The sequence below is a fragment of the Larimichthys crocea genome, chromosome X, assembly GCF_000972845.2.
Source record: "Larimichthys crocea isolate SSNF chromosome X, L_crocea_2.0, whole genome shotgun sequence".
In the NCBI taxonomy this organism is placed as follows: domain Eukaryota; kingdom Metazoa; phylum Chordata; class Actinopteri; family Sciaenidae; genus Larimichthys; species Larimichthys crocea.
Window position 1 is genome coordinate 19633077 of NC_040020.1, and position 24845 is coordinate 19657921.

At 43.3% G+C, this 24845-nt stretch overlaps 2 protein-coding genes across 3 annotated transcripts; one reads left to right on the forward strand and one right to left on the reverse strand.

Annotated features, from left to right (window-relative positions):
* Positions 1-210: 210 nt before the first annotated feature.
* LOC104938968 (ladderlectin-like) lies at positions 211-3153 on the reverse strand. The gene is made up of 8 exons (XM_019269715.2): positions 3059-3153; positions 2879-2950; positions 2646-2711; positions 2313-2390; positions 1828-1919; positions 931-1056; positions 699-798; positions 211-482 (listed from the first exon to the last, which is right to left on the reverse strand). Exons 2-8 carry the CDS (start codon positions 2925-2927, stop codon positions 412-414), a joined length of 582 nt encoding a protein of 193 aa, XP_019125260.2. The 5' UTR covers positions 2928-2950; positions 3059-3153; the 3' UTR covers positions 211-411.
* An 8072-nt stretch (positions 3154-11225) lies between these two features.
* On the forward strand, positions 11226-13131 carry LOC104939992 (ladderlectin-like). Of its 2 annotated transcripts, none has more exons than XM_027283609.1 (9): positions 11226-11309; positions 11435-11542; positions 11799-11846; positions 11957-11992; positions 12075-12125; positions 12230-12321; positions 12428-12553; positions 12721-12817; positions 13038-13131. In XM_027283609.1, exons 2-9 carry the CDS (start codon positions 11479-11481, stop codon positions 13106-13108), a joined length of 585 nt encoding a protein of 194 aa, XP_027139410.1. In that variant the 5' UTR covers positions 11226-11309; positions 11435-11478; the 3' UTR covers positions 13109-13131. The 2 variants fall into 2 exon arrangements, with proteins under 2 accessions (XP_027139410.1, XP_027139411.1); XM_027283610.1 differs by having other exon boundaries at positions 11258-11309; positions 11432-11542.
* Positions 13132-24845: the final 11714 nt, after the last annotated feature.

A 24845-nucleotide genomic window follows, 5' to 3' on the forward strand; every position in this document is an offset into this window, starting at 1 on the left:
ATCTGCTGCTGAACAAAATCACTTATCAGGCTGTGAGACTCTGCAACTCATCCTCAGCACTTCACCTTGTAAAATTGCTCTGAGTAGTGTCAAAAAGTGAATAAATCTACACTTTGAAAAGCTTCACAAACTCACTCTTCAGACTACAGCTGGACTTAGACAACCTTCATCAACCAAGCTCTTAAAGAAAGATTACACTTTGTTTCATTCTTAGAAGTCTTTATTCTGGAAAAGAAACCTACTGCTACAGTCACAAACAAAAAAAAGGCTTTAGTAAAACACTTACTGAACATTGAAAAATCTTAATTCATTTTATGAACGATTCAATAATAAATGATTCATTTGACCCTTTTAGAAATACACAATGGAAAACTCCATCCATGCCAAGGCTCCAGATGTTCAGTATGTTTGTTAACAGTTGAACGGGTTCTTGGAGCAGATGAAGCGGTGAGCAGAGCTACATTGGGAGTTACTCCATCCAGCTGAAATTTGATTTCAAAGAGAAAACACATCAACACTCCATTCATTCAGATAGCAGATTCAGAAGTACATTTCATGTGAACTAACACATTAGCTAATGCTACAACTATGTTTTCTTTACGTTCTATTCTCTGTGAGGAATCAGCATTAAAACAGGTAAAAGCTGATCAAAGTTTAGCTGCTGTTGCTGTTCAGACAAATCAAACAGGTGGACTTACTGGTGGAGCGTAAGTAGATGCAGGGGTAGCTGCTGGTGGAGGACTGGGAGTACCAGTTAGTGTAATAGAAACCCTCACGGTCAATCCACATCCACCGGCCCTGAGAGACAAAGAGTGATGAGTGTGGGAAGTGTTGCTCTCACATACATCTAGAGTAAGTCTAGACCCCTTTGGACCAGGTCCTGGGTTTCACCTGGACTGACTAAGGTGGTATTACTTCATGAGTTCAGACCTGCAGGTTGAAGCCTCCCAGCCATGCAAAGCTCTGACCGGCTGTCTGTGTCATCTGCTGGAGGAAGCTGTATTCTCTGGGGTTGGTGGCTGAGGCCAGGTGGGCACCCAGGCTGTTGCAATGCTCCTGTTGGACAGAGGAAGCACAGAGGGGTCTTTGTGGCTTTACAACTAACAGATACCATCACCATCCACACTGGTACACACAGTGGGTACAAGCTTAATGGGGCTGACTGCTCACAATACCAACATAGAAGCAGAGATGTATAAAGTACTGGAGTAAAGGAGTGGAGTAGAAGTACAAGTGCTATATCAAAAAACTGACTTGAGTAGAAGTTGAAGTGTTCTTTAAACACCATACTTAAGTAAAAGTACTAAAGTATTCAAAAACATTTGTACTTAAGTATTGCAAATTGCTACTCAAGTACTGAAAGTAAAAGTACAAGTAAAAGTACAAGTACAAGTACTGTTGTTTATATTATTTCAAATATTTATTAAGGCACAACTTCTAATGTTACAGTGTTACAATGTTCATGGTCGAGTTCTGTGATTTCCCATGGTCTGTGAATGCGTCTGAATGAATGCGAGAGCGAGGGGGCGGGGGAGTGACAGTAACCGAGTCCTGTAACCAAACCGTTCAGCAATAAATGCAGTTTGTTCAATATCGCCTCGTCATTCATCACAGTAGTAACGAGTAACGATTCAGCACATGAAAAATGTATCGGAGTAAAAGTATTAAATTCATCAAAAATATGTAGTGCAGTAAAAGTAGAAGGTGGGGAAAAAAATAATACTCCAAAAAAGTACAGATACTGCATTTTAGTACTTAAGTACAGTACTTAAGTAGTTCCACTTCGTTACTATACATCTCTGCATAGAAGTGTTACAGTAGCAGTACCTCAGCACTGTACCAGGACGTGGCAGAATTGACGAACTTGAAGCAGCGAGAGTTGTAGCTGAACCACCCGTCTGGACAGAAGTTAAAACGAGCTACAGAGAGACAGAAGAGAGACAACATTGACTTTACTTCAACAGAGCACTTTGACTGAAATACACTGTGAATAGATCCTTTCTAATCTCACAGTTTACAGCCTCCCACAGCAGAAACAGCTGTTCTAATGACACCAACATCTGTCTGTAATGTATCTGATCTACTTCAGAGAATAGGCAGGTTGTCATTAAAAAAGTGAACACATGCAGAAACACTGCTATGGTCCTATAAGCATGTCAGTTTGACATTTGGACATTCTACATGACACTTTTGTCGTGAGGAAGATAGTTGTAAGAAAACTAGATAGTTGTTCTTGTTGTTGCCATGGTGACCTCACTCATGAACGAACATAAAGATGGAAGGAAAGATGAAAACAGTGATGTGGATCTTACATTCAGGTGCTGCTGCCTCAGGAACAGAATCTACTGGCACAGATACTTCCTCATCTTTCTTCATCATGTCCTCCATCTCTGAAACATCAACAGCTTCATCAGACCTCTTTTTACTTGTGAGTATTGTACTGACTGCAAAGTCAATGTGTGTCTGACGCATGAACATCAAACTGACAGTCACAAGTTTATTTTTCTTTTCAAACTGCAGACAGACTGACGCATCACATCAACTTAAGACAAGAGAAGTGACCAACAGTGCTAAACTTCCTTTATCAGTTCAATGAGCTTTTCTAACCTGGTTCTGTTCTAACACACTTTAAAGAGGACACTAACCAGGAGCAGCAGCCATCTCTTCTTTGGGAGCCTCCTCTGGAGCCTTTTGCTGTTCTTCAGCTGGAGCTGCAGAGAAACACACAACACTGTCGGGAACAGTCGTGCACGTATTACACTGTGTGTGCATCTGTATGCATGTGACTTTCCTCCCTCAGCCGCTGCCACTGGCCAACCCCAGTCTTTTTCTATGATAGTGTGTGTGTTCTGTCTGAATGGTCTGTGTTGAATCTGACCTGCAAATGCAGCACAGAGGAGAATGGAGAGGACCAGGACAGTCTTCATGGTGACGATCAACAGATTGTTCTCTGAGGAGAAAGGAGAACTGCCAATAAATATACAAAGAGAGAGAGAGAGAGAGAGAGAGCAGAACCATGAGCTCCACTGAATGAAAAGAAATTCAGCAGGTGTCTTACCTGTCAGGTAAATGTGAGCTGATGTTGTTCAGGTAGCTAAGTGATGCAGTGATGACAGGAGGCTGCTGCACTCTTTATATACACACACCTGAACCATACCGGTCACATGTATGCTGGCGTGTGTGGTAGAACATGATGATCTTTGACTATGACTCAGCTTATGTACTGGAAGATGATTGCAGTGTGCACACAGACCTGAATCTGAACTCTGATCTGTTTCCTGACAGCATGTTAACTCTTTGAAACCGCTCCTTTGTTGTTGTTGTGGTTTCAAATCAGTATCAATATGCCAATGTCAAGTTCTCTGACGACACGGCTGTAGTGGGTCTTATCTCTGGAAACAATGAAATATTTTTCTTCAATCTTTTCTACACTGATGAGGCTGGTGAAATGTTACTGTTTCTGCAGTGGAAAATAACTAAATGCATTTCTTGTCTCCTGTAATGGTTTCATTCATAGATTTTGGTGGAAATGTATCTACTATAGCAGTAGGTACTGCACCATTTGGGAAATAACTGATTGGCTGTGATGCTTTTCAAAGACATTTTTCAGGTTTCTCCAAGGCAGAATTAAAATGATACCTCCCCGGCAATCTAAAAGTATAGAGCTCTCACTCCCTGTAGGCTGGGAAGGTGTCTTTAAAGAGTTCATAGTTAGCAATCTCTCAGAACACAGAGGGTGTGCTCAGCCTGAACTTGGGCAAATGTTTCATACTTTAAATTCAAGGTTTTTAAAGGGAGTTTGGAGCAGTGGTTTTGTTTAAAAGAAGAAGATCTTTCATAAAGTTACATTTTTAAGAAAATTTAAGCAACATTTTTCATACTGTAGCTGAGTCTGATCAGTTTAATCTCTAGTGATCACACTTCATGAACCTTGTTTTAACTGTAAAACTATAACTACAATCATCAGAGAGATATAGTGTGAATAAACGTAGGATATTATGCTGTTTCCTGGCTCTGGTTCAGGTTTATGATCATGAGTTAAAGTTTGTGGAGTGTCGGGAAAAGCAGAGCAGAGTCCTGACCACTCTGACTGAAGGATAAGGAGATAACAGATAATTAGTGTGGAAGAAAAGAAAAAACAGAAGATTTCCTGTCATAAAAAAGAGTGCATAGCTTCCAGTAAATATGATCTGTTGAATGATGACAATCATATCTCTTATCTCTCTCTTTGTGATCTAATAGGGGTTTTTTTCTGACCTCTGATAAACACGTCCTTGACTTACTGATCAGTTATTAAACTTCATGAACCTTGTTTTAACTGTAAAACCGTAACTATGAACTACAATCATCAGAGAGATATAGTGTGAATAAATGTAGGATATTATGCTGTTTCCTGGCTCTGGTTCAGGTTTATGATCATGAGTTAAAGTTTGTGGAGTGTTGGGAAAAGCAGAGCAGAGTCCTGACCACTCTGATTGAAGGATAAGGAGATAAGAGATAATTAGTGTGGAAGAAAAGAAAAAACAGAAGATTTCCTGTCATAAAAAAGAGTGCATAGCTTCCAGTAAATATGATCTGTTGAATGATGACAATCATTTCTCTCTTATCTCTCTCTTTGTGATCTAATAGTTTTCTTTTTATGACCTCTGATGAACACGTTCCTGATTAATTAAAATGTTTTAATGTTAAGTAAGTGATTTACTAAAGCCTTTTTTGATGAAACAATGTGTGATCTTTCTTTCAGAGCTGTAGTCTGAAGAGTGATTTCAGGTTCACAAAGCAGAATTCTTTCTTTACCAGGCTTGTGTCAAAGCAGTTCAAATAATGTCCTATAGATACATCTCAGAGCAAATGCTTTGAATCATGGTTTTGGTGCTATAATAATAAATAAATCCCAGAAAAATGCTGCTAAGAGCTACTGGCTGCAGAATAAAGATATGATGATACAGCAGATGAGTGAATAATAAAAAAAAAACATAAAAACAATGCTAAATGGTGAAGTGCTGATGATGAGAATCAGAATCAGAAATACTTTAATAATTAATAATTATTTTTATTTTAATTTTTAATTATTTTAGTTGCGGAGTCTCACAGTCTGAGGGTAGAATCTGCTTGTCAAAAGTGTGGTCATTCAACAGCAGATACTATTGTGATGAGACACCAAAAAGTGTCCTGTGACTTAATGACTGAAATGTTCCAAGATGGTGAGAGTCTTTAGAACAAAAAGTGTCAAAGTCAAATGATTTCAAGTTCATCCTCCATCACTGTTAGAAAGTAGAAGAATTCAGTATCAAAGTCAACCAGTTTATGAGACAAAAACAATGCACTTCAACTCATTCAGTCTACTGTGTGTTCATGTACACGTGAGCTTGTGTTGGTGCTGTTTGTTTACTTGTAACTTTATGAGGCTCTTAATGATATTTTGGCCACAATAACAGGAGCATTGATTTATGAACATTGGCCCTGTTTGATAATAAACTACATTACAACCACAGCGGCGTTTCCGTGGAGTGCGCTCACTGTCTTTTCTGCTGTGTAAAATGCTTATCTGGATTGAATTGGGGGAGTTGTTGAGACAATAAGGAAACGTCCTCTGACAGTATTGGCTATAAACAGTGAGTGAAACATGAACACTTTGTTTGGATGTGATCACAGAGCAGCTTACAGCAGAATCAAATGAAGAAAAGACGATATGTTGAACAGTGAAGGAAACAACATGTGATCAGGAACAACTGAGATCTGCACTTCCAGTCTGATCACAGACATTTGAACCCTTCACATCTGATTTTTTCACATTTTCCTCTGAAGCAATAAGTCAAGCTGAATCAATTTGAATGTAAACTCACGTCTTTATTATATTTGGTTCATATCTGCTACAATGTACTGTATACAGTACACATGAGGAGGCCTCCAGTATGTTGTTTTAAATCAGTTTTCTACATTTAAAGGTCAGACTACTAGAGAACTCTTTGTTTATGTTTCATTTTACAGCTGATTTGAGGTCAGTTTTGGTTTTGATGTCTTCCAAGCAGAGTTTGTTGAAACCCAGAGCAGATATGTTTATGTCAGCCATCAGGTCCAACATGTCAACTGGAACAAACTCAAATCAACTCTTTCTATGTTTAATTGAGCATGTTAATATTACAGCAACTTCAGCTAAGTGAGGTCTGCATGTTTATAAATGAAGGTTTGAATTTAAGGTGGAATATACTCCACTTCCTGTTTAGTATGTCTGCCATGATGCTCTTTCTCTGTCACCTTCAAACTGTTCCTATTGGTTCATTTGAGTCAAGTGAGTTAACAGGACAAAGACACAATTGAAACACTGACAGCAATAAATATTGATTGTTTAGTGCAATGGATGTTTCAAGGGGTTCAAAGATGACACTGAGAAGTTAAAGGAGCCAAAAGTGTCAAACACACAGAGGACCTGGTTCAGAAGAATCCTACTGAGATTCATCTGCCTCATTATGAACAATGTCCCTCATCAGCCACTTGACAAACACATTTTTATTCTGTGTTCAAATCAGCACTAAAATACTCCAGTCATTCCAGTAACCCTGCTTATACCACCTTAAAAATCAAGGACACTTCATTTGAAGGAATTCTTAGGATCCATGTGAAACATTGAAGTCTCTGAGGTCCTGAACGTTTAGTGGAAGGAAGGAAAGTGAAGGAGGAGAGAGGATTATTATTTCAATCATTGATGTTGTTGTTGTTGTTGTAGTAGTTGCTGTTCAAATCAAATCAAATCAATTTTATTTGTATAGCCCAAAGTCACAAAGTACATTTGCCTCAGAGGGCTTTACAATCTGTACAGGGAGTGACACCCTCTGTCCTTAGACCCTCGGTTCCAGTGAGGAAAAACTTGCCCACAAAAAACCTTTAACAGGGAAAAAAGGTGGAAGAAACCTCAGGAAGAGCCACAGAGGAGGGATCCCTCTCCCAGAATGGACAGACGTGCAATGGATGTCACATGTACAGGACAAATCAACACAAACATATTGTACAATTACAATGAATGATAAAATGACAATGAATTACAATGACTGATAAAATGACAATGAATGATAAAAGTGGAGTCCCCCGGCAGCATAACTAAGGGATGACCTGAGCCAGCCCTGACTATAGGCTTTATCAAAAAGGAAAGTCTTAAGTCTACTCTTAAAAGTGTTGACTGTGTCTGCCTCCCGAACCCAGAATGGTAGTTTGTTCCACAGAAGAGGAGCTTGATAGCTGAAAGCTCTGGCTCCCAATCTACTTTTGGAGACTATAGGAACCACAAGGAACCCAGCATCCTGAGAGTGCAGTGTTCTAGAGGGGTAGTAAGGTATTATGAGCTCTTTAAGATATGATGGTGCCTGACCATGAAGAGCTTTGAATTTTAAATTCTATTCTAGATCAGAGAGATGTGATCTCTGCTGCACGTATTCTGATACGTGCAGCAGCATTCTGAATTAACTGCAGAGTCCTAAGAGACTAATTGGAGCAGCCTGATAACAAAGAGTTACAATAGTCCAGCCTTGAAGTAACAAATGCGTGGACTAGTTTTTCTGCATTCTCGTGAGACACGATGCGTCTGATTAGTTTTATGTGGACGTTAAAGGACAAATCCTGATCAAAAACAACTCCAAGATTCTTTACGGTGGAGCTGGAGGCCAGGGTGATCCCATCTAAAGTAACTAAGTCTCTAGAAAGAGAGTTTCTGAGGTGTATGGGTCCAATTACAAGAACTTCAGTTTTGTCTGAATTTAACATAAAAAAATTGTAGGTCATCCAACTTTTTATATCTTTAAGGCATGTTTGGAGTTTAGTTAACTGATTGGTTTTATCAGGCTTGATCGATAAATATAATTGGGTGTTGTCAGCATAACAATGAAAATTGATAGAGTGATTCCTAATAATGTTCCCTAAAGGAAGCATATATAAACTAAATAGAAGTGGTCCAAGTACAGAACCTTGTGGGACTCCATGACAAACTTTGTTGTTGTTGTTGTTGTAGTTGTTGTTGTTGGGTAAATGTGGTTTCCACAGGTTCACATGTTTTTTACGAGTCTGGCCTTGTTGTTATTCTACAGTAGAAATATTTCCTGTGTGTCATAAAGAAAACATCAGATGAGTCATAATAAATGTTCTTTGGAATGATTAATGGATTTAATACGCAGACAAACATCAAATGACTTTCAAGGACACGAGGGAGATGTCTTTTAAAATGACCTTCAGACTACAAACAAATGAGGTTTGTAGTATCGCTCAGAATCAGAAATACTTTATTAATCCCTGCAGGGGAATTGTGTTTGTTGCAGCAGCTCCCAAATGGTAAGTGAAATAGTAAGTGATAGCAAGAAAACAATAGCAAGAAAACAAAACTTTAACCCTATACACCTATACAATATCCTATTTTAACACTATATACACACTATATACACATGTATAAATAACAGTTAAATAAAACCAGTGACAGTAAAATAAAACCAGTAACAGTGAACTATGCAATATGTAGATCTAAACTTTATAAAGAATTGAGTCTTTGAAATAAATAACAGTTAAATAGAACCAGTAACAGTTAAATAAAACCAGTAACAGTGAACTATGCAATATGCAAATCTAAAACCTTATAACGAATTTAGTCTTTGAGAGACTGTACAGAGAATAGACACTGATTGCTAAAGTGCAGTATGCATTTGTGGCATATTTCACTTATGTAATCCACAAGCCAGTTCGATGGCTACTGGACTTGACTTGGAGTGTCTGATATTTTGAGGGAGGAGTTGTACAGACTGATGCTCACAGGTAGGAAAGACTTCTTGTGTCTCTCTGTGGAGCATCTTGGTACCAGCAGTCTTTGGCTGAAGGTGCTCCTGAGTCTGTCCAGCACCTCATGGAGTGGGTAAGAGTCATTGGCCAAAATAGCCCGCACCTTAGACAGCATCCTCCTTTCCAACACCACAGTCAGCGAGTCCATCTGACCCCTACAACATCACTGGCCTTACGAACAAGTCTGTTAAGCCTGTTGGCTTCGGCTACCTTCAAACTGCTGCCCCAGCACACAACGACAAAGAAGATAGTGCTTGCCACCACCAACACGTAGAACATCCTCAGCATCGTCCCGCAGATATTAAAGGATCTCAGCCTTCTCAGTAGATAGAGGTGGCTCTGGCCCTTTCTGTAGACAGCTTCAGTATTCTTATTCCAGTCCAGTTTGTTGCTTAAGTACACTCCCAAGTACTTGTACTCCTCCACAATGTCCATCGAGGCCCCCACGAATGGAGATAGGGGTTATCTGTGTTTTTTTCCTTCTTTGGTCCACTACCAGCTCCTTGGTCCTTGTCACATTGAGCTGTAGATGGTTTAGCTCACACCATGTAACAAGATAGCACAGAGCTGCAAATGGTCAACATCTCTTTTTTTCATGTTGTCATACAGAAAAGTTCTGAGACATATAACTTCACAGTAAGGATCTGTGACATTTTCATGCCACTGACAGTCAATGAATACATTTAGACTTGAGTTAAGCAGGTTTCCAGAGACCATTTAGTTGCTGTGGAGAAGGTTCTGAACGACTGTTCACACATCAGTGTACTGATGCACTGAACAGTAGCTCAGAGTCTTCTTGGAGTCTCTGGGTGAAGTCCTGGAAAAGATTCTGTCTCAGGACTCCATAGTTCTACTGGGAGAGGTCAACCTTCACATTGTCGATGATTGAGAAACTTAGAGGGGGTGATTGGGTTGGGATGAGATTCAGATCGTCCAAGTCTAAGGCCTTGATTGTCTGCAGGAAAACAGTGGATTGTTCCCCCTGGGTTGAGAGTGAATTTGCCCAAAACAAAGGACTTGAAGTATCTCAGGATCTTATTTAAGATGTGAAATGGACAGGCAGATTGATGCAGCATCAGCAGTAATGTGGGTGTTGTACCGGACTGTTGTGGAGAAGAGGGAGCTGAGCTATAAGACAAAGCTTTAGATTTACTTGTCCATTTATGTTACTCCTCTCACTTCATGTCCATGAGCTTTTGTAGAGACAGAAACAATGACACTGCAGATACAAGTGGTCAAAATGAGTTTCGTCTGTAGGGTGGCTGCTCTGCCTTAGAGAAGGTGAGGAGCAACACAAATGTTGTGCACAAATACTGTACCATACACCAATATGATTAACAAATAGAAAAGACATCCAGGATCAAGTAGAGCGATGCTAAGAGCAGCAGAATATAGATGTGATAATATGTGGCAGAGATGTTTGTTTTGTAGTTCATGTTAAATACAGTGAACTTCACACAGCACTGTTGATTTGTTTCTCTACTGAGGCAGCTGACCACAGCATTTCCACTTGGAATAAATAACATGGATCATTTTACTAATAACATGGTTCACCTTCAACTGTGTTTCACATCACATTTGAGAGAAAGTTGTAAGATGTGTTTCTGTGGAGGAAAACATCATCCACTTTATTGTATCATATTATCATATCAGTAAGCTGTGTATCAGTTGTAGTGGAAAAATTCTTTTAACCTCTGTCTTACTATTTTATGCTTACTTTATTTTACAATTATATTTTATGTTTAACTTTGTATGAACTTTGTCCTATCTAGGAGACTGCCTCCTGATGGGTTGATATATGTTTGAGTGTAGACATTTCTTTCTGTCCCAGAGATGTTGGTACCAGCCACGGTGCAGAAGGGGAGTAAAGCAGATATTTACGAGGGTAACCCCCCCTTTGCATTTAGAGTTTCTCTTTTATTACCTCAGAGGAGAGGGAGGGGGAGAAATGTCTACAAAAGGAGCAGTTGAATGTATTATCAGCAGAGAGGACTTTGCGACTCTTGTAGTCGTACTGTTGTCTCTCCTTGGCCAAGAATAAAACTCTCATTTAATACTGATCGTGTTCTCAGTCTTTAACGAATTTCCACGACACAGTCATATCACTATTATTTCTAGAGAAAACAGGAAGACAAACATACTCACGTACAGACTGTGTTCAAAGATCAAAGTTGGTTCATTCACGTGCTGCTCCATGTTACCTGTGGTTCAGGTGTAAATGGTAAATGGACTGTACTTATATAGCGCCTCTCTAGTGTTCCGACCACTCTCATTCATACACTGATGGCACAACTTGGGGTTCAGTATCTTGCCCAAGGACAATTCAGCATGCAGACCGGGGAGCCGGGGGATCAAACTGCCGGTCATCTGATTAGAGGACGACCCGCTCTGCCTGTGAGCCACAGCCGTGTATATAAAGAGCAGGACAGCCTCCTCATCATCACTGCATCACTCACCTCATACCTGAACATCAGCTCACATTTACCTGACAGGTAAGACACCCTCTCTCTCTCTCTCTCTCTCTCTCTCTCTCTCTCTCTCTCTCTCTCTCTCTCTCTCTCTGTCATTCCATGTTAGTAAATTCTTAAACTGTTTTGATGTCTCTGACTCCCAGCAGACATTCAGACTTCATCTTCCTTCATCCTCCTCATCATCTTCATCATGAAGGCTCTCCTGCTCCTCTCTGTTTTGCTCAGCAGCGTTCTTGCTATCACAGCTGCAGCAGGCCCCCCCCAACCCTTTTATTGTGAAGATCACAGGTCCATATTTAAAAGTCTTCTTGTTTATATGAACACAACATGACTGAGTGCTCCTTCAAACACATGACACTTCATTTGGGTTTGTTGGTGTAACACTCACTTGAATGGATTTCATGTCAGTAATTCTTTTTATAGCACATGAGGCTCTGTACTTTCTAGTTTGAATATTGTAATAAATCAATCAATGATATCAGAGATAGATGTTTTGTGTTTTCCTCTCAGTGGAAGCTGTTGAAGCTGCACCACAGGAGCTGCACGAGGACAACCAGTGTAAGTTGCTCTCACACAGAAAACGACTGTAATGTGTGTTGTGTGATGTGATGAACACATTGTAGCTCAGCACACTGTAACAGAGCTTGTGTTTTCTGTTTCTGTCTCAGTGGGACAAAATGAAGTTGGAGTTTTTGTTCATGAAGGTAAAAAGCTGAAAGAAAGATTCATTCCATCGTGGGTCATATTAGTGATAGACTGTGATCAGAATGTGACTTTGTCTTTTAGAGGAAGAGCCTGACATGTTATCTGCTGGAGAGGTGGCTTCATCAGCTCAAGGTTTGTTGTCTTGAATGAAACATTGAACACTGAGTCTGTCCATGGACACAGTGAAATCAAGTGATGTGTTCAAGTCATGATGTGCTCCTCTCTCTCCTCTGCAGGTCGTTTCTTCACATGTCCCTCTGGTTGGGTGAGATACAAGAGCGGCTGCTATCTGTACGTGAGCTCCGGCAGATCCTGGAGCAGTGCTGCGGTACTTTAAATTCTTTACTTAAAGACACACTTGTAGTCCGAAGTGTATTTCTCTGCTCTTTATCTGACAAACTGACAGTCACTAATGTGTGTCTACCTCCTTCCAGGCCTACTGTGCCAGTCTGGGAGCCTCCTTGGCTTCTGTCCATGATGTGTTTGATTACACTTTCCTCCAGGATCTTACCAAGAGAGCAGGAAGCTCCTACGCCTGGATGGGAGGATTCTACTTTCAGGTTATCAGACTTCTTACATCTTTAATAAAAAGATAAATCCATGTCAACACATATGTGTCAATCAAACCACATAACACATGAATCACCATCCTGGTTCAGCTGCATGGACATGAAAATGTGAGAGTAGAAGTCTGCAGCTTGTTACATTTCATGTGTCTTGTGTCCAGGGCTGGAGGTGGGTGGATCAGAGCTCCTTCAGCTACAGCTACTGGAGCTCACAGTCCTCTGCCAGCAGCTATCCGTGCATCTACCTTAATGCCAGAGGTAAGACAGAACATTGATCTGTCACTTCAACTCAACTTCATCTTTAGTAACATTCATCGAGCTCATAATACTTCTAGAATGAAGATAACTGTCTTTATAGTCTGACTTCATTCAGGCTTTAATGATTAGATTTGTAAAGGATTCATAAACTCAAGAATGCTCATGATTACAGTCAATATTAGGCTGTGGAATGTGAATGAATGCACTTTGTCTCTTGCAGCGGGCTGGTCCAATCATGGCTGCAGTACTACATGGCCATCCATCTGCATGAGGAGAGCTGATAGCTGCTAAACCTGACACCAGGATACAGCTGTGTGTACTGATCTTAATCATAATCATGTGAATGTGTCATTTTAGATAAGTGTTAGCATACAAATATCTACAAATACATATAATACATGTAACAGCAGTTACATGTATTATAATACATTCATGAAAGCTGCAGACTTGTTGATGACTTCATGCTGTACATATGAAACTAAATGCTTCTTGCTAGTTGATAGAAAATCATATTTGTAAAGAGGCCACAGTGATGATTTCTTTTTTTTACTTTGGAATACATGTTTTACAGAAATAAGAATTGTATTAGAAAGTGAAACACAGAAAATAAATAATAAACAATGTTTGGTGCATCATTGTGATTTCTTTGCTAACAGCGACATTAGCATGCGTTCTTCATTCAAGTCTTATAATAATCATCATAATAATAATAATAATAATAATAATAATAATAATGATAACAATAATCATGTAAATTCAAAAGTAAAAACATAACAGATTCAATGCCATAAAAACCAGCAGTAAAAAGACAATAACTAACAATAAACGATAAAGAGAGAGATAAAAAGTAAAAGATAAATACCTAAAACAAATAAATAAATAGATTCATAGAATCACAAAGAGGTAGCAGCAGCTCCGTCACTGAATGCGGCCAGCGCGCACACACGCAGCGCACACACAGACACACACAAACTACATATCTTCCCAGTTCCCTTCTGCTCCGCACCAAACAAAGCATAACAAAACACACACACCTCTTCCCCTCACCGGACAATAGCACGGCCAAGGGTGCACACTTGGCAGCGCTATTGTTCAACGTATTCAACGTATGCATACACAAGCAGATGAGAACTTACCCGGTGTGTGGAAATGCGCCCGCCACCACTTACCTGTCCGCTCCCGGCGGAGAAACAGGGCGTACGCAGCATCGTCATTATATAGGAGGATGACGCGCATTATTAGTGATCATGTGATGCGGAGAAATATGTGTTTATTATGGAAGATAAATAGTGACCATAGTGCTATAATTTTTATACATTTTTTGTCAAATTCTTTTTTCACTCTATTTTTTTTAATTTTACATGCATTTTAACCCGCACACACACACATGCAGTACAACGGCAGAGACATGCAAACGTGGAGAGAGATGGTAGAGTGATGGGCAGCCAGCCAGACCAGCGCCCAGCGAGCAGTTGGGGGGGAAGGGGATCGGTGCCTTGCTCAAGGGCACCTCAGCTAGTAGTCCGAGTGGGAGGGCTACCACTATAAAAGGGGCTGCCTGGGCCCTAATCATGGAGAGTGTGTGGTTGGTTACGGACAGTAGTCGAGTTGTAAAAGGAAACCAGGGGGGATGGGGAAATTTTTCATTTATGTTACATATTTTCCAGCAGGGGGGTCTGGGGGTCCTCCCCCATAAAATTTTGTATTTGTTAGATGCAATTTCCTGCATTCTAGTCAATTTTAGTGTGACTTGCTAGACATGGCAAATCCTAAATCCCATCTGATTCATAGCTTGCATTCTCAGTTGCATGGCCTGCACAAGACAATACTATTTATCGGAAAGAAACAATAACCACTTAACTATGGACATCATGTCATTCACATTTTTTTTAAACATATTTGTAAAAACATTTTAAATATCTTTATTTGTAAATGTGCTCAAATATTTTTTAAACACAACTTTGTGTATGTTTTTAACATCGTTGTGTGTTTTTAAACATATTTAAATACATTTAAACACATTTTTGTTAAAAAACATCTTCACTTAAAAAAACACAATTTAAGGAGGAGGAAAGAAGACTTCGAGTTTTAAGACGACGCGATGTTTGAAACAAGCGGTATTAAAGAATATGAAGCAGCAGGTAGCAGCTAGCGGTGCTGCTAAGGCTGAAACAACACAGAGTGTGGATGATTGACACCTGTCACCTGTCGACCAATCAGAGTCAGGCTGAATCTATTCGACCGCCCACATGTCCCTTGACCACACCAATGACGATCCAGAATGAAGTAAACCAAAGGTTAGTTATATTGCAGCAACGAGTGGTCACACTTCACTGTCAAAGCCTCTTTGTCTTTATGTAACAACCAGGAGCTTCATGACTGATTCAAACTAAAGCAGAGACATTAGCAGGAGACATTAGCAGGAGACATTACAGAGACATAGCAGGAGACATTCGAGACATAGCAGGAGACATTCGCAGGAGAGACATTAGCAAGGACATCATAGCAGGAGACATTAGCAGGAGACATAGCAGAGACATAGCAGAGACATTAGCGGAACATTAGCAGAGACATAGGAGCAATAGCAGGAGACATTAGCAGAGACATAGCAGGAGACATTAGCAGAGACTGAGGAGACCTTAGAGAGACATAGAGACTTAGCAGGAGAACATTAACAGGAGACATAGCAGGACATTAGCAGGAGACATTAGCAGGAGACGGGAGACATTAGCAGAATAGACATAGCAGGAGACATTAGCAGTGTTTCTTCGCGCTGAAATAGAACTTTTGACACAAACAGCAAAGATCCGACATTACTGGTCGTTTTGTGGATTTTGTTACTACTCTTTGGGGGCTAGCTCCCGAGTTTTCATCGTACAGTTGATACACACATATGTTTGTAAAGATATATTTTTTTTTTCCCCCGCCGGCGCCCCTAAACTCCTCTGGCGCCCCCCCAAGGGAGTGCGCTCACATTGAAAAACCGTCTGACATAGTATAGGACTGATTATCATAAAGCCCCCCACTAATGTCATGAATGTAATTCTACCCTGTTCAACGTATTAATAAAAAAGAATTTTCACTGCAATTGTAAAAATGCCAAGGGGATGGAAGAAGGATTGACCATTTTTAGAAGGGGATGATTTTGAACCATTTTTCCCCAGGGGGGATGCCACCCCCCCCTCAACTCGATATGGTTACGGAGGAGGTGACATGTGGTGAGTTGGGTTTTGAGAGTTGAGTTATGAAAGAACTCGTTTTCTTGTTTATTGTTTTTTCCTTTCGTTTTTTTCTTTTTTTTAAATTTTTTTTGAGTTTGTAAATATTGTGCACTGTTTTGAACCTGGTGGGTGGGGAATAAATCAAAATAAAATACAAATCAATTTTATTTTGTATAGCCAAAACACACAAGTCATTTTCCTCAGAGGGCTTTACAATCTGTCAGGGAGGACACCCCTGTCCTTAGACCCTCGTTTTCAAAGTGAGGAAAAAACTTGCCCAAAAAACCTTAACAGGGAGAAAAAAAAGGAGTCCCCCGGCAGTCTATTCCTATATGGGCCCAGGCATAACCTAAGGATATGAACCTGAGCCCAGCCTCCTACTACTATAGGCTTCATCAAAAAGGAAAGTTAAGTTCTATTCTTAAAAGTGTTGAACTGTGTCTGCCTCCCGAATCCAAGTAATGGAGTTGTTCCCACAGAAGAGGGGACCTGTGATAGTGAAAGCTCTGGCTCCCAGGTTCTACTTTTGTTTCTGGAGACTATAGGAAACCACAAGAAACGCAAGCAATCCTGAGAGCGCAGCAGTGTTCTAGGGGGGTAGTACGGTATTATGAGGCTCTTTTGTATGATGGGCGGACCATGAAGAGCTTGTAAGTAAGGAGAAGAATTTAAATTCATTCTAGATTTATAGTTAGCCTATGCCAAGGAAGCCAAATGGGAGAGATGTTGATCTTTGATCTTGGTTCCTGTCAGAAAACGTGCAGCAGCATTCTGAATTACCCTGCAACGTCCTCAAAGGCCTTATTGAACAGCTGCTAAAAACGAGTACAATTTCGTCCAGCGTGAAGTAAACAAATGCGTGGGACCGTTTTCGCATCTATTGAGCGACAATTGCGTCTGATTTAGCGATTGTACGTAAAAGTAGAAGTGCAGTCCCCGACTTTGTTTTATGTGGACGTTTACAGACAAATTCTGATCAAAAAACAACTCCAAGAATTTTTCTTACAGTGGAGCTGGGGGCCAGGGTGGGTGTTGATCCCATTAAAGTAACTCTAAGTCTCTAGAAGAGAGTCTCTGAGGTGTTTGGGTCCAATTACAAGAACTTCAGTTTTGTATGAATTGAACATCAAAAAATTGTAGGTCATCCAACTTTTTATATCCTGAGGCATGCTTGGGAGTTTAGTTAATTGATGGTTGCATCAGGCTTGATCGATACCTTAATTGGGTGTCGTCAGCTAACAATGAAAATTTATAGAGTGATTTCCTACATGTCCCTAAAGGAAGCATATCTAAACTAAAAGAAGTGGTCCAATTACAGAACCTTGTGGGACTCCATGACAAACTTGGTATTCATGGAGGATTCATCATTGAAGTGAACAACATGAGATCGAATCTTAAAAATACGATTTAAAACCAGCTTAGCGCGGTTCCTTTGATGCCCAATTTGTGTTCCGTCTCTAAAAGAATTTGATGGTCAATGGTGTCAAATGCAGCATTACGCTCTGACTTTCCACATCCACTCCGGCCCCCTCCTGCTTGCTTTCCCCTCATTACCTGCCCCAGTAAACTTTCCACTCACCATGTCAGCCCCGCCTCCTCATCAGTCACCTTGGTTTCTCCGCCTCCCACACCTTCTCTCATCAGTAATCACCCGTATTAAGCACCAACCTCCAGACACTCCTTGCCCGATGTTTTCGCGTCATGCACGTCTTTCCAGCACTTTGTCCGGGACTGATCTACCGTTGCCACCCGCCGCCCTTGACCCTGCTAGTCGTCTCTGCCCCGGTAATAACCTCAGTTTTCGTTCAGATCCACGAGTTCTGCCTCAGTGTTTCTGTTGTCTGTCTGGCTGTTCCCATGGCTGTTTGGAGGTTTCCCCGGGGCAGTCTGTCCCCCTTGTCCAGTTCGTTGCCACGACTCTCCCGATTTGATTGGACTTATTCCCTCTCTATCCACCTGCCATATCGCCTGCTGTGACGTTTCTCAATAAGGAAAACATTACGAAGTTCCCCTTTGCTGTTGTGCTTGCATTTGGGGTCCTACCACAAGCCCGTTCAGTACAATCCTGGCAAAGCATGGATCCTCCAGCACCACACCGCTTCGCCAGCAGAGCTACGCCCCGGAGAGGGTGGGAGAACATTTCCAGCGACACGAAGGGAGTGGTTGCTTCCACCGCAGCCGAGGTATCGCCAGGCTACCGTCACTCAACAACAGGCTGCCGCCTAACCAGACGAGCAGACATTAGCGGCATTATGCTTCCAGATCCAGCCGCTCACTAATGTGCTCTCACACATATGGTCCAGAACCTACCTCACAGCGCCCGCTGCCGTCTCCAACCACAGCAAACCTGGTCCAGGTTTCTGACAACCCACGAGTTTGGGCTCCCGGAACGTTAATATGGCGGGGGATCCCAGAGGTTCTGTAATCCGTTTTTTATTACGAACTGCCTCAATCCTGTTCGCCCTGCAGACACACACATTCGCCTCGGAGAGGCAAAGTGGCGTTCCCATTAATCACTACGTGGAGGGCCCCGCCTGTGGGGAACCGCTGAATGGGAAACGTCACAAACTCCTGCTTGCAGCAGCTCTTCAGAGATAGAGACTTCGCTGCTGAGCTCCGGAAGGTTTTTTTGGCCTCCCCACATTGAGCTCATCGAACTCCACACCCGGGGTGCGACTCGACGGCATCAGGCCAGGCGGGAGGAGCAGCGGACAGCGAGGGGACGTTTGGGCATCCCTTCCTTCCCAGTCCGTTGCAGCTAGTACCGGAGGTATCCTCTTCCCGCTGACCCTCAGAGGGGAGATTCCAGCACCTATGCATGTGTTTGCAGAACCACTCTGTCACCAAGGAACGCCCAGCGTCGTCAAAGACACAATCCTATGTCTGTACTGGGACAGAGGACACTTCGTCTCCAGGTGTCCAGCAACACGCCAGGGTCTACCAGTAGCGAGGGGATGTACTGGTGAGTCCAACCTCTGAACTGTCCCTCAGGAAAAGCCCCCTCCTCTTCCATGGTCGCCTGCTCTACCAGGGGGCTCCACTCCCTTGCGTCTTCATTGACTTGGCGCCGACCGTCTCCATATTAATGAAAGAGCTGGCCCAGCCGTGGAGATAGAAGGGTTCCGCTGCCTCAGCCTTGTCCCCTCCAACGGCCCTGGACGGTCACCTTGCTGGGGGATCCGCACTCATCAGACGTTCTCATGTGCAGCCATTGCTTCTCTCCGTCAACCACTCCTACGAAACTATCACGTTTTTTACCTCTGGACTCTCCGGTACCCCCTTCATTTTGGGATCCCTGGCTCCGGCGCCACAATCCCCACATAGACTGGGCGACGGGGAGCCATTCTGGGCTGGAGCTCGACTGGTCACCAAGTCTGTCTCAAGCAGGGCCTTCGCTCCTCCGTCCAGGCCCTTGCAACCACGTTGGCCTCTGATTGATGGGGGTCCCGCCGAGTTACCTATTTCAGGGAGGTTATTTTCAGCAGGCGCAGGCGGACCTCTTTGCCTCCCACCACCTCCATTTATGACTGGCCATAGTCTTCTACCCGGCACCAGTCCTCCCCGAGTTCGTCTCTACTCAAATGTCCGCAACAGAGAGGAAGGCCATGGAGACTACTTAACGAATAATCACTGGCGGAGGAATCATACGTACGTAATCCTCACCGGCTGGAGCGGGGTTCTTTTTTGTGAGAAGAGGACAAATTAATTGACGGCCCTGCATAGACTACCGAGGGCATCAACGACCATAACGGTGAAGAATCGGCCTATCACACTACACATCATCGAGTCTCATTTTGAACTCCTGGACGGGGCTACAATTCTTAACAACCTTGAACTCACGCACTCAGCCTACCAACTTGGTTCTGAATTAGGGAGGTGCGACGAGTGGACCGAAAGGCATTTAAACACACCCAATTGGACAATATGAATACCATGGTGCTGCCTTTGGCTATACCACCGCCCCCGCCGTATCTTCCAGGCTCTGGTCAGACGTGCTCCGGGACATGCTTAACAGCCTTGTCTTCGTCTACTTGGATTGATATTCTACTTTTCTCCAAGGCCAAGTCGAGGACCACATCTCACCATGTTCAGGGGGGGTATTCAATGGCTCTGAAAACCGCTGTTGTTACGGCAGAGAGAAATTGCGAGTTCCATGCTCCCTCAGTCTCCTTTCTTGGATACATGTTCGGCCATGGGAGCATCCCGATGGATTCCAGCCAAGGTCTCAGCAGTAGCCGCCTGGCCTCTGTTCCTGACTCCCGGGAAGCAGCTACAAAGATTTTCCTGGGGTTCGCCAATTTTTACCGTCGTTTCATTCGGGGATACAGCACGGTGGAGCCCCTCTCACAGCTTCACCTCCCCAAAGTTCACCTTCAGCTGGTTTCCTCCGCCGCCCACAGATGCCTTCAGCCCTCAAGAATCGCTTCACCTCTGAGCATATCATGCGTATGACCGACCCCAGAGACAGTTGTGGTTGGAAGTAGAAGTAGACGACCCTCTGATGTCGGGGGGGGGGCTGTACTGTCTCAGCGGGTCTACTGATGACCAGAAGCTTCCACCCCTGCGGCCTTTTTCTCTCGCGCTGACTCCCGCAGACATGAATATGACATTGGAAATCGGAGCTTCTGCGGTCAAATTGGCACTGGACGAGTGGCGTCACTGGGTGGAGGGGGCCCGACCGAACAACCATTTCCTCGTATGGACGGTACCACAGAACCTAGTAATAAATAAGTGTCAGCCCAGAAGTTAACCTACAGGCAGGCACCGCTGGTCCTCCTCTTTCTCACCCGATCGGGGGGGGGCGTTTCAATTCTACTCTCTCCTATCGCCCTGGAGAACACCGCACACCGTTAAAGCCCTTGAAGCACCTTCCGCCATGTTCTTGAAGGAAGAGGAAGAGTTTCCACAGAGCGGACACCATCCTCCTTGTCGCCGGCCGCGCCATTACATGGGGATTGAGAGAGAGTTAGGACGGCGCTGGAGAGCAGCAAGTCCCATCGCGCTGTCTCCCAACACGCTCTTCGTCCGGGCACACCTCCCATTTGAGTGCTCATTGGGCCCACAACACGCACTCACCTGCCTCCAGGGATCCAGAGGACCATAGGAGTTCTTCAAGCGCGATTCTGTGGCTGGAGCTACCTGGACACCTGACACCAGGGGTTTGTCAAGGCCCTGCCCTGTCTCAACCGGAACAAATCCTCCCACCAGGCTCCATTGGCTTTGGTCACCTGCTCCGCTTCCATTTCCCCATCGCCCTGGTCCCCATATCCTGGAACTCTTGTTTGACCGGTCTAACCACCTATCTTCTCTTTAGGACACACACTATCCTTACCGTGGTAGACCCGTTTAGCAGATGGCCCAACTTCATTCCCCTGCCCAAGCTCCCTTAGCCAACGCAGACTGCTAACTGTCCTCCAGCAATATTCGGCCTCCATGGTCTTCCCAGTCGATGTGGTCTTGACCGAGGGCTGCAGTCTCCTCTGTTTTTTTGGAGACGAGTATGCTCTCATCGGGCCACGACCAGCCTGTCATCCGGGTTTCATCCTCACAATTTTAACCGGCCCAGCGGAGCAGAAAAACCAGGAGCTGGAGGTGGCTCTCCGGTGTATGGTCTCAGTCCACACCCCACTTCCTGGTCGCAGCAGTTGCTTGGGTAAATATGCCCATAACACACTCCTCCCGCTCCTCCACTGGGCTCTCCCCTTTTCAGTGTGCTTATGGATACCAGCCACCCCTATTTCCAGCCCAGGAAGGGAGGTTTCTTGCGCCTCTGTACAGGCTTTCATCCGCCGTTGTCGCCGCCACTGTGTCCCAGGCCAGATCCACTCTCCTGCGGTCGGTGGGCCGTTACACAGCCTTGGCCCAATCGTCGCGCACTCGGCTCCTGCTTATCAAGTGGGACAGAAGGTGTGGTTGTCAACCCGGGACCTACCACTCGGGTCGACTCGAAGAAGAACTGGCTCCCAAGTTATTCGGCCCCTACAAAATTCGAAGCTCACACCCTTCCAGGCCATGTGAGTACACCCCACATTCCATGTCTCAAAAATCAAGCCAGTTCTGCGAGAGTCCTTGATTCCTGCTACCCCGACTCCTCCGCCACCTCGCCTTATCAATGGAGACCCAGCCTACACGGTTCGACGGCTTATCCGCTCTCGTCGCCGTGGGAGGGGCATCCCAGTACCTGGTTGATGGGAGGGATATGGTCCAGAGGAGAGTCGTGGGTCCCCGCCAGCTACATCCTTGACCCTCAGCTCATTACTGACTTCCACCGGCAGCACCCGGACCAGCCCTCCAGGATACGCCCGTCCACTGATAACCCCCGCCTGAGCGCCTCTGGTGCCCCACCCATCCCCGGCCCTAGCGAGGTGGACCCGCCATCGTCCTCTGTGGACTGTTCATCTGAGGACGAGGGGATCAATCATTTTGGGACGTCAGGAGACGTCCCTTGAGGGGGGGGTTCTGTCACAATCCACTCCGGTCCCCTGCTTGCTTTTCCCTCTTACCTGCACCCAGTAACTTTCCACTCACCTGTCAGCCCCGCCTCCTCATCAGTCACCATGGTTTCTCCCGCCTCCCACACCTGCTCCTCATCAGTAATCAACCCTGTATTTAAGCACCAACCTCCAGACACTCTTTGCCAGATTGTTCTTCGCGTCATGCAAGTCTTTCCAGCACTTTTGTCCGGACTGATCTCCCGTTGCCGACCCTGCCTGCCTTTGACCTGCTCGTCTGTCTCTGCCCCGGTAATCACCTCAGCTTTTTGCTGTTGTGCTGCATTTGGGTCCTACACAAGCCTGTTTCACTAACAGGACAAGTACAAAGATGAGTCCTTTGTCTGATGCCATTAGGAGGTCATTTGTAACTTTGACTAATGCGGTCTCTGTGCTATGATGCACTCTAAATCCTGACTGAAAATCCTCAAATAGACTATTGTTATGGAGAAAGTCACACAGCTGATTAGCTACAGCTTTCTCAAGTATCTTAGAGAGAAAGGGAAGGTTTGATATCGGTCTGTAGTTGGCTAAGACCTCTGGATCTAGAGTGGGCTTTTTAAGAAGAGGTTTAATTACAGCTACTTTAAAGGACTGTGGTACATATCCTGATAATAAAGACAGATTAATCATATCCAATAAAGAATGACTAATTAGAGGTAAAACATCCTTGAACAGCCTGGTTGGGATTGGGTGTAAGAGACAGGTTGACGGATTAGCTGCAGAAATAAAAACCCAAAACATCATTTTCCGACTAAACCTGGATTTTTGGAACAAACGACGAGGTTAGCAAAAGAACCCTGCAACAGTTACCTTAGAATGAGTCTTTAAGAAACTACAGGTCCTCTTCCTCAGAGTTCACCATGTTGAACCACAACATTTCTACAGTAGCCCAGACGGGACAAACAAAAGTCTGGCTCAAGATTTGAAGCTCACCTGGATGCTACAGCTACATGATGAACACTGTCTTTATACGAAGATATTATAGATCAAGGACGTGTTCATCAGAGGTCAGAAAAAGAAAACTATTAGATCACAAAGAGAGAGCTAAGAGAGAAATGATTGTCGTCACTCAACAGATCATATTTACTGGAAGCTATGCACTCTTTTTTATGACAGGAAATCTCCTGTTTTTTCTTTTCTTCCACACTAATTATCTGTTATCTCCTCTTCCTTCAGTCAGAGTGGTCAGGACTCTGCTCTGCTTTTCCCGACACTCCACAAACTTTAACTCATGATCATAAACCTGAACCAGAGCCAGGAAACAGCATAATATCCTACGTTTATTCACACTATATCTCTCTGATGATTGAGGTTCATAGTTACGGTTTTACAGTTAAAACAAGGTTCATGAAGTATGATCACTAGAGATTAAACTGATCAGACTCAGCTACAGTATAAAAAATGTTGCTTAAATTTTCATCAAAATGTAACTTTATGAAAGATCTTCTTTTAAACAAAACCACTGCTCCAAACTCCCTTTAAAAACCTTGAATTTAAAGTATGAAACATTTGCCCAAGTTCAGGCTGAGCACACCCTCTGTGTTCTGAGAGATTGCTAACTATGAACTCTTTAAAGACACCTTCCCAGCCTACAGGGAGTGAGAGCTCTATACTTTTAGATTGCCGGGGAGGTATCATTTTAAGTCTGCAGTACCTACTGCTATAGTAGATACATTTCCACCTAAATCTGTGAATGAAACCATTACTGGAGACAAGAAATGCAGTTAGTTATTTTCCACTGCAGGAACAGTAACATTCCAGCAGCCTCATCAGTGTAGATGTTGGCTCAACTTCAATCACATGAAATTCTACACATGCCTGTAAATTCATTAACGGCTGTAAACTCTTGATAAACAGATAGTAGATGAATGACTTCCTGGATTGTGGCAGTGATGCAAGGTGTTTGTGTTTGATTATCCACTGCAGACTTAGAGGAATGATAAACAGACTTTAGACTTTCTTTATTTCACTCTGGTCTTTCAGATGTGGACACAGTTACACATGTAACTATTGATGGGAAGGAATGATATGGCCTAAAATGATGACCTTCATTCAAGGCCTCACTGTTATGAGGAAATAGTTTGAACCCTGTAGAGCTAAGTTTACCAACTGATCAATCACCATATTTGCTGAGTGTCTTTTCAGTGCTTGAAACTGCATTATAACAGCCTGGTTTGTTTGACTCGGTTACGTATTTTCAACAATAAAGAATCCTCAGCACATGAGAATTCAGCCTATTCTCTGTAATACAAGAAAGCCAAACAAGAACCTAGTTTCAGAGGCACCAAGTGTATTTGTTCAAGTATGATACTG

Excerpts from the sequence above, each read along its gene's own strand:
- LOC104938968 (XM_019269715.2), bottom strand. The coding sequence starts at position 2,927 with ATGAAGACTGTCCTGGTCCTCTCCATTCTCCTCTGTGCTGCATTTGCA. Across the intron at positions 2,391-2,645 it reads AGAGATGGCTGCTGCTCCTG|AGATGGAGGACATGATGAAG; the intron begins GTTAGTGTCCTC and ends TTGATGTTTCAG. Across the intron at positions 483-698 it reads CATCTACTTACGCTCCACCA|CTGGATGGAGTAACTCCCAA; the intron begins GTAAGTCCACCT and ends ATCAAATTTCAG.
- LOC104939992 (XM_027283609.1), top strand. The coding sequence starts at position 11,479 with ATGAAGGCTCTCCTGCTCCTCTCTGTTTTGCTCAGCAGCGTTCTTGCT. Across the intron at positions 11,543-11,798 it reads TGCTATCACAGCTGCAGCAG|TGGAAGCTGTTGAAGCTGCA; the intron begins GCCCCCCCCAAC and ends TTTTCCTCTCAG. Across the intron at positions 12,126-12,229 it reads GGTGGCTTCATCAGCTCAAG|GTCGTTTCTTCACATGTCCC; the intron begins GTTTGTTGTCTT and ends TCTCCTCTGCAG.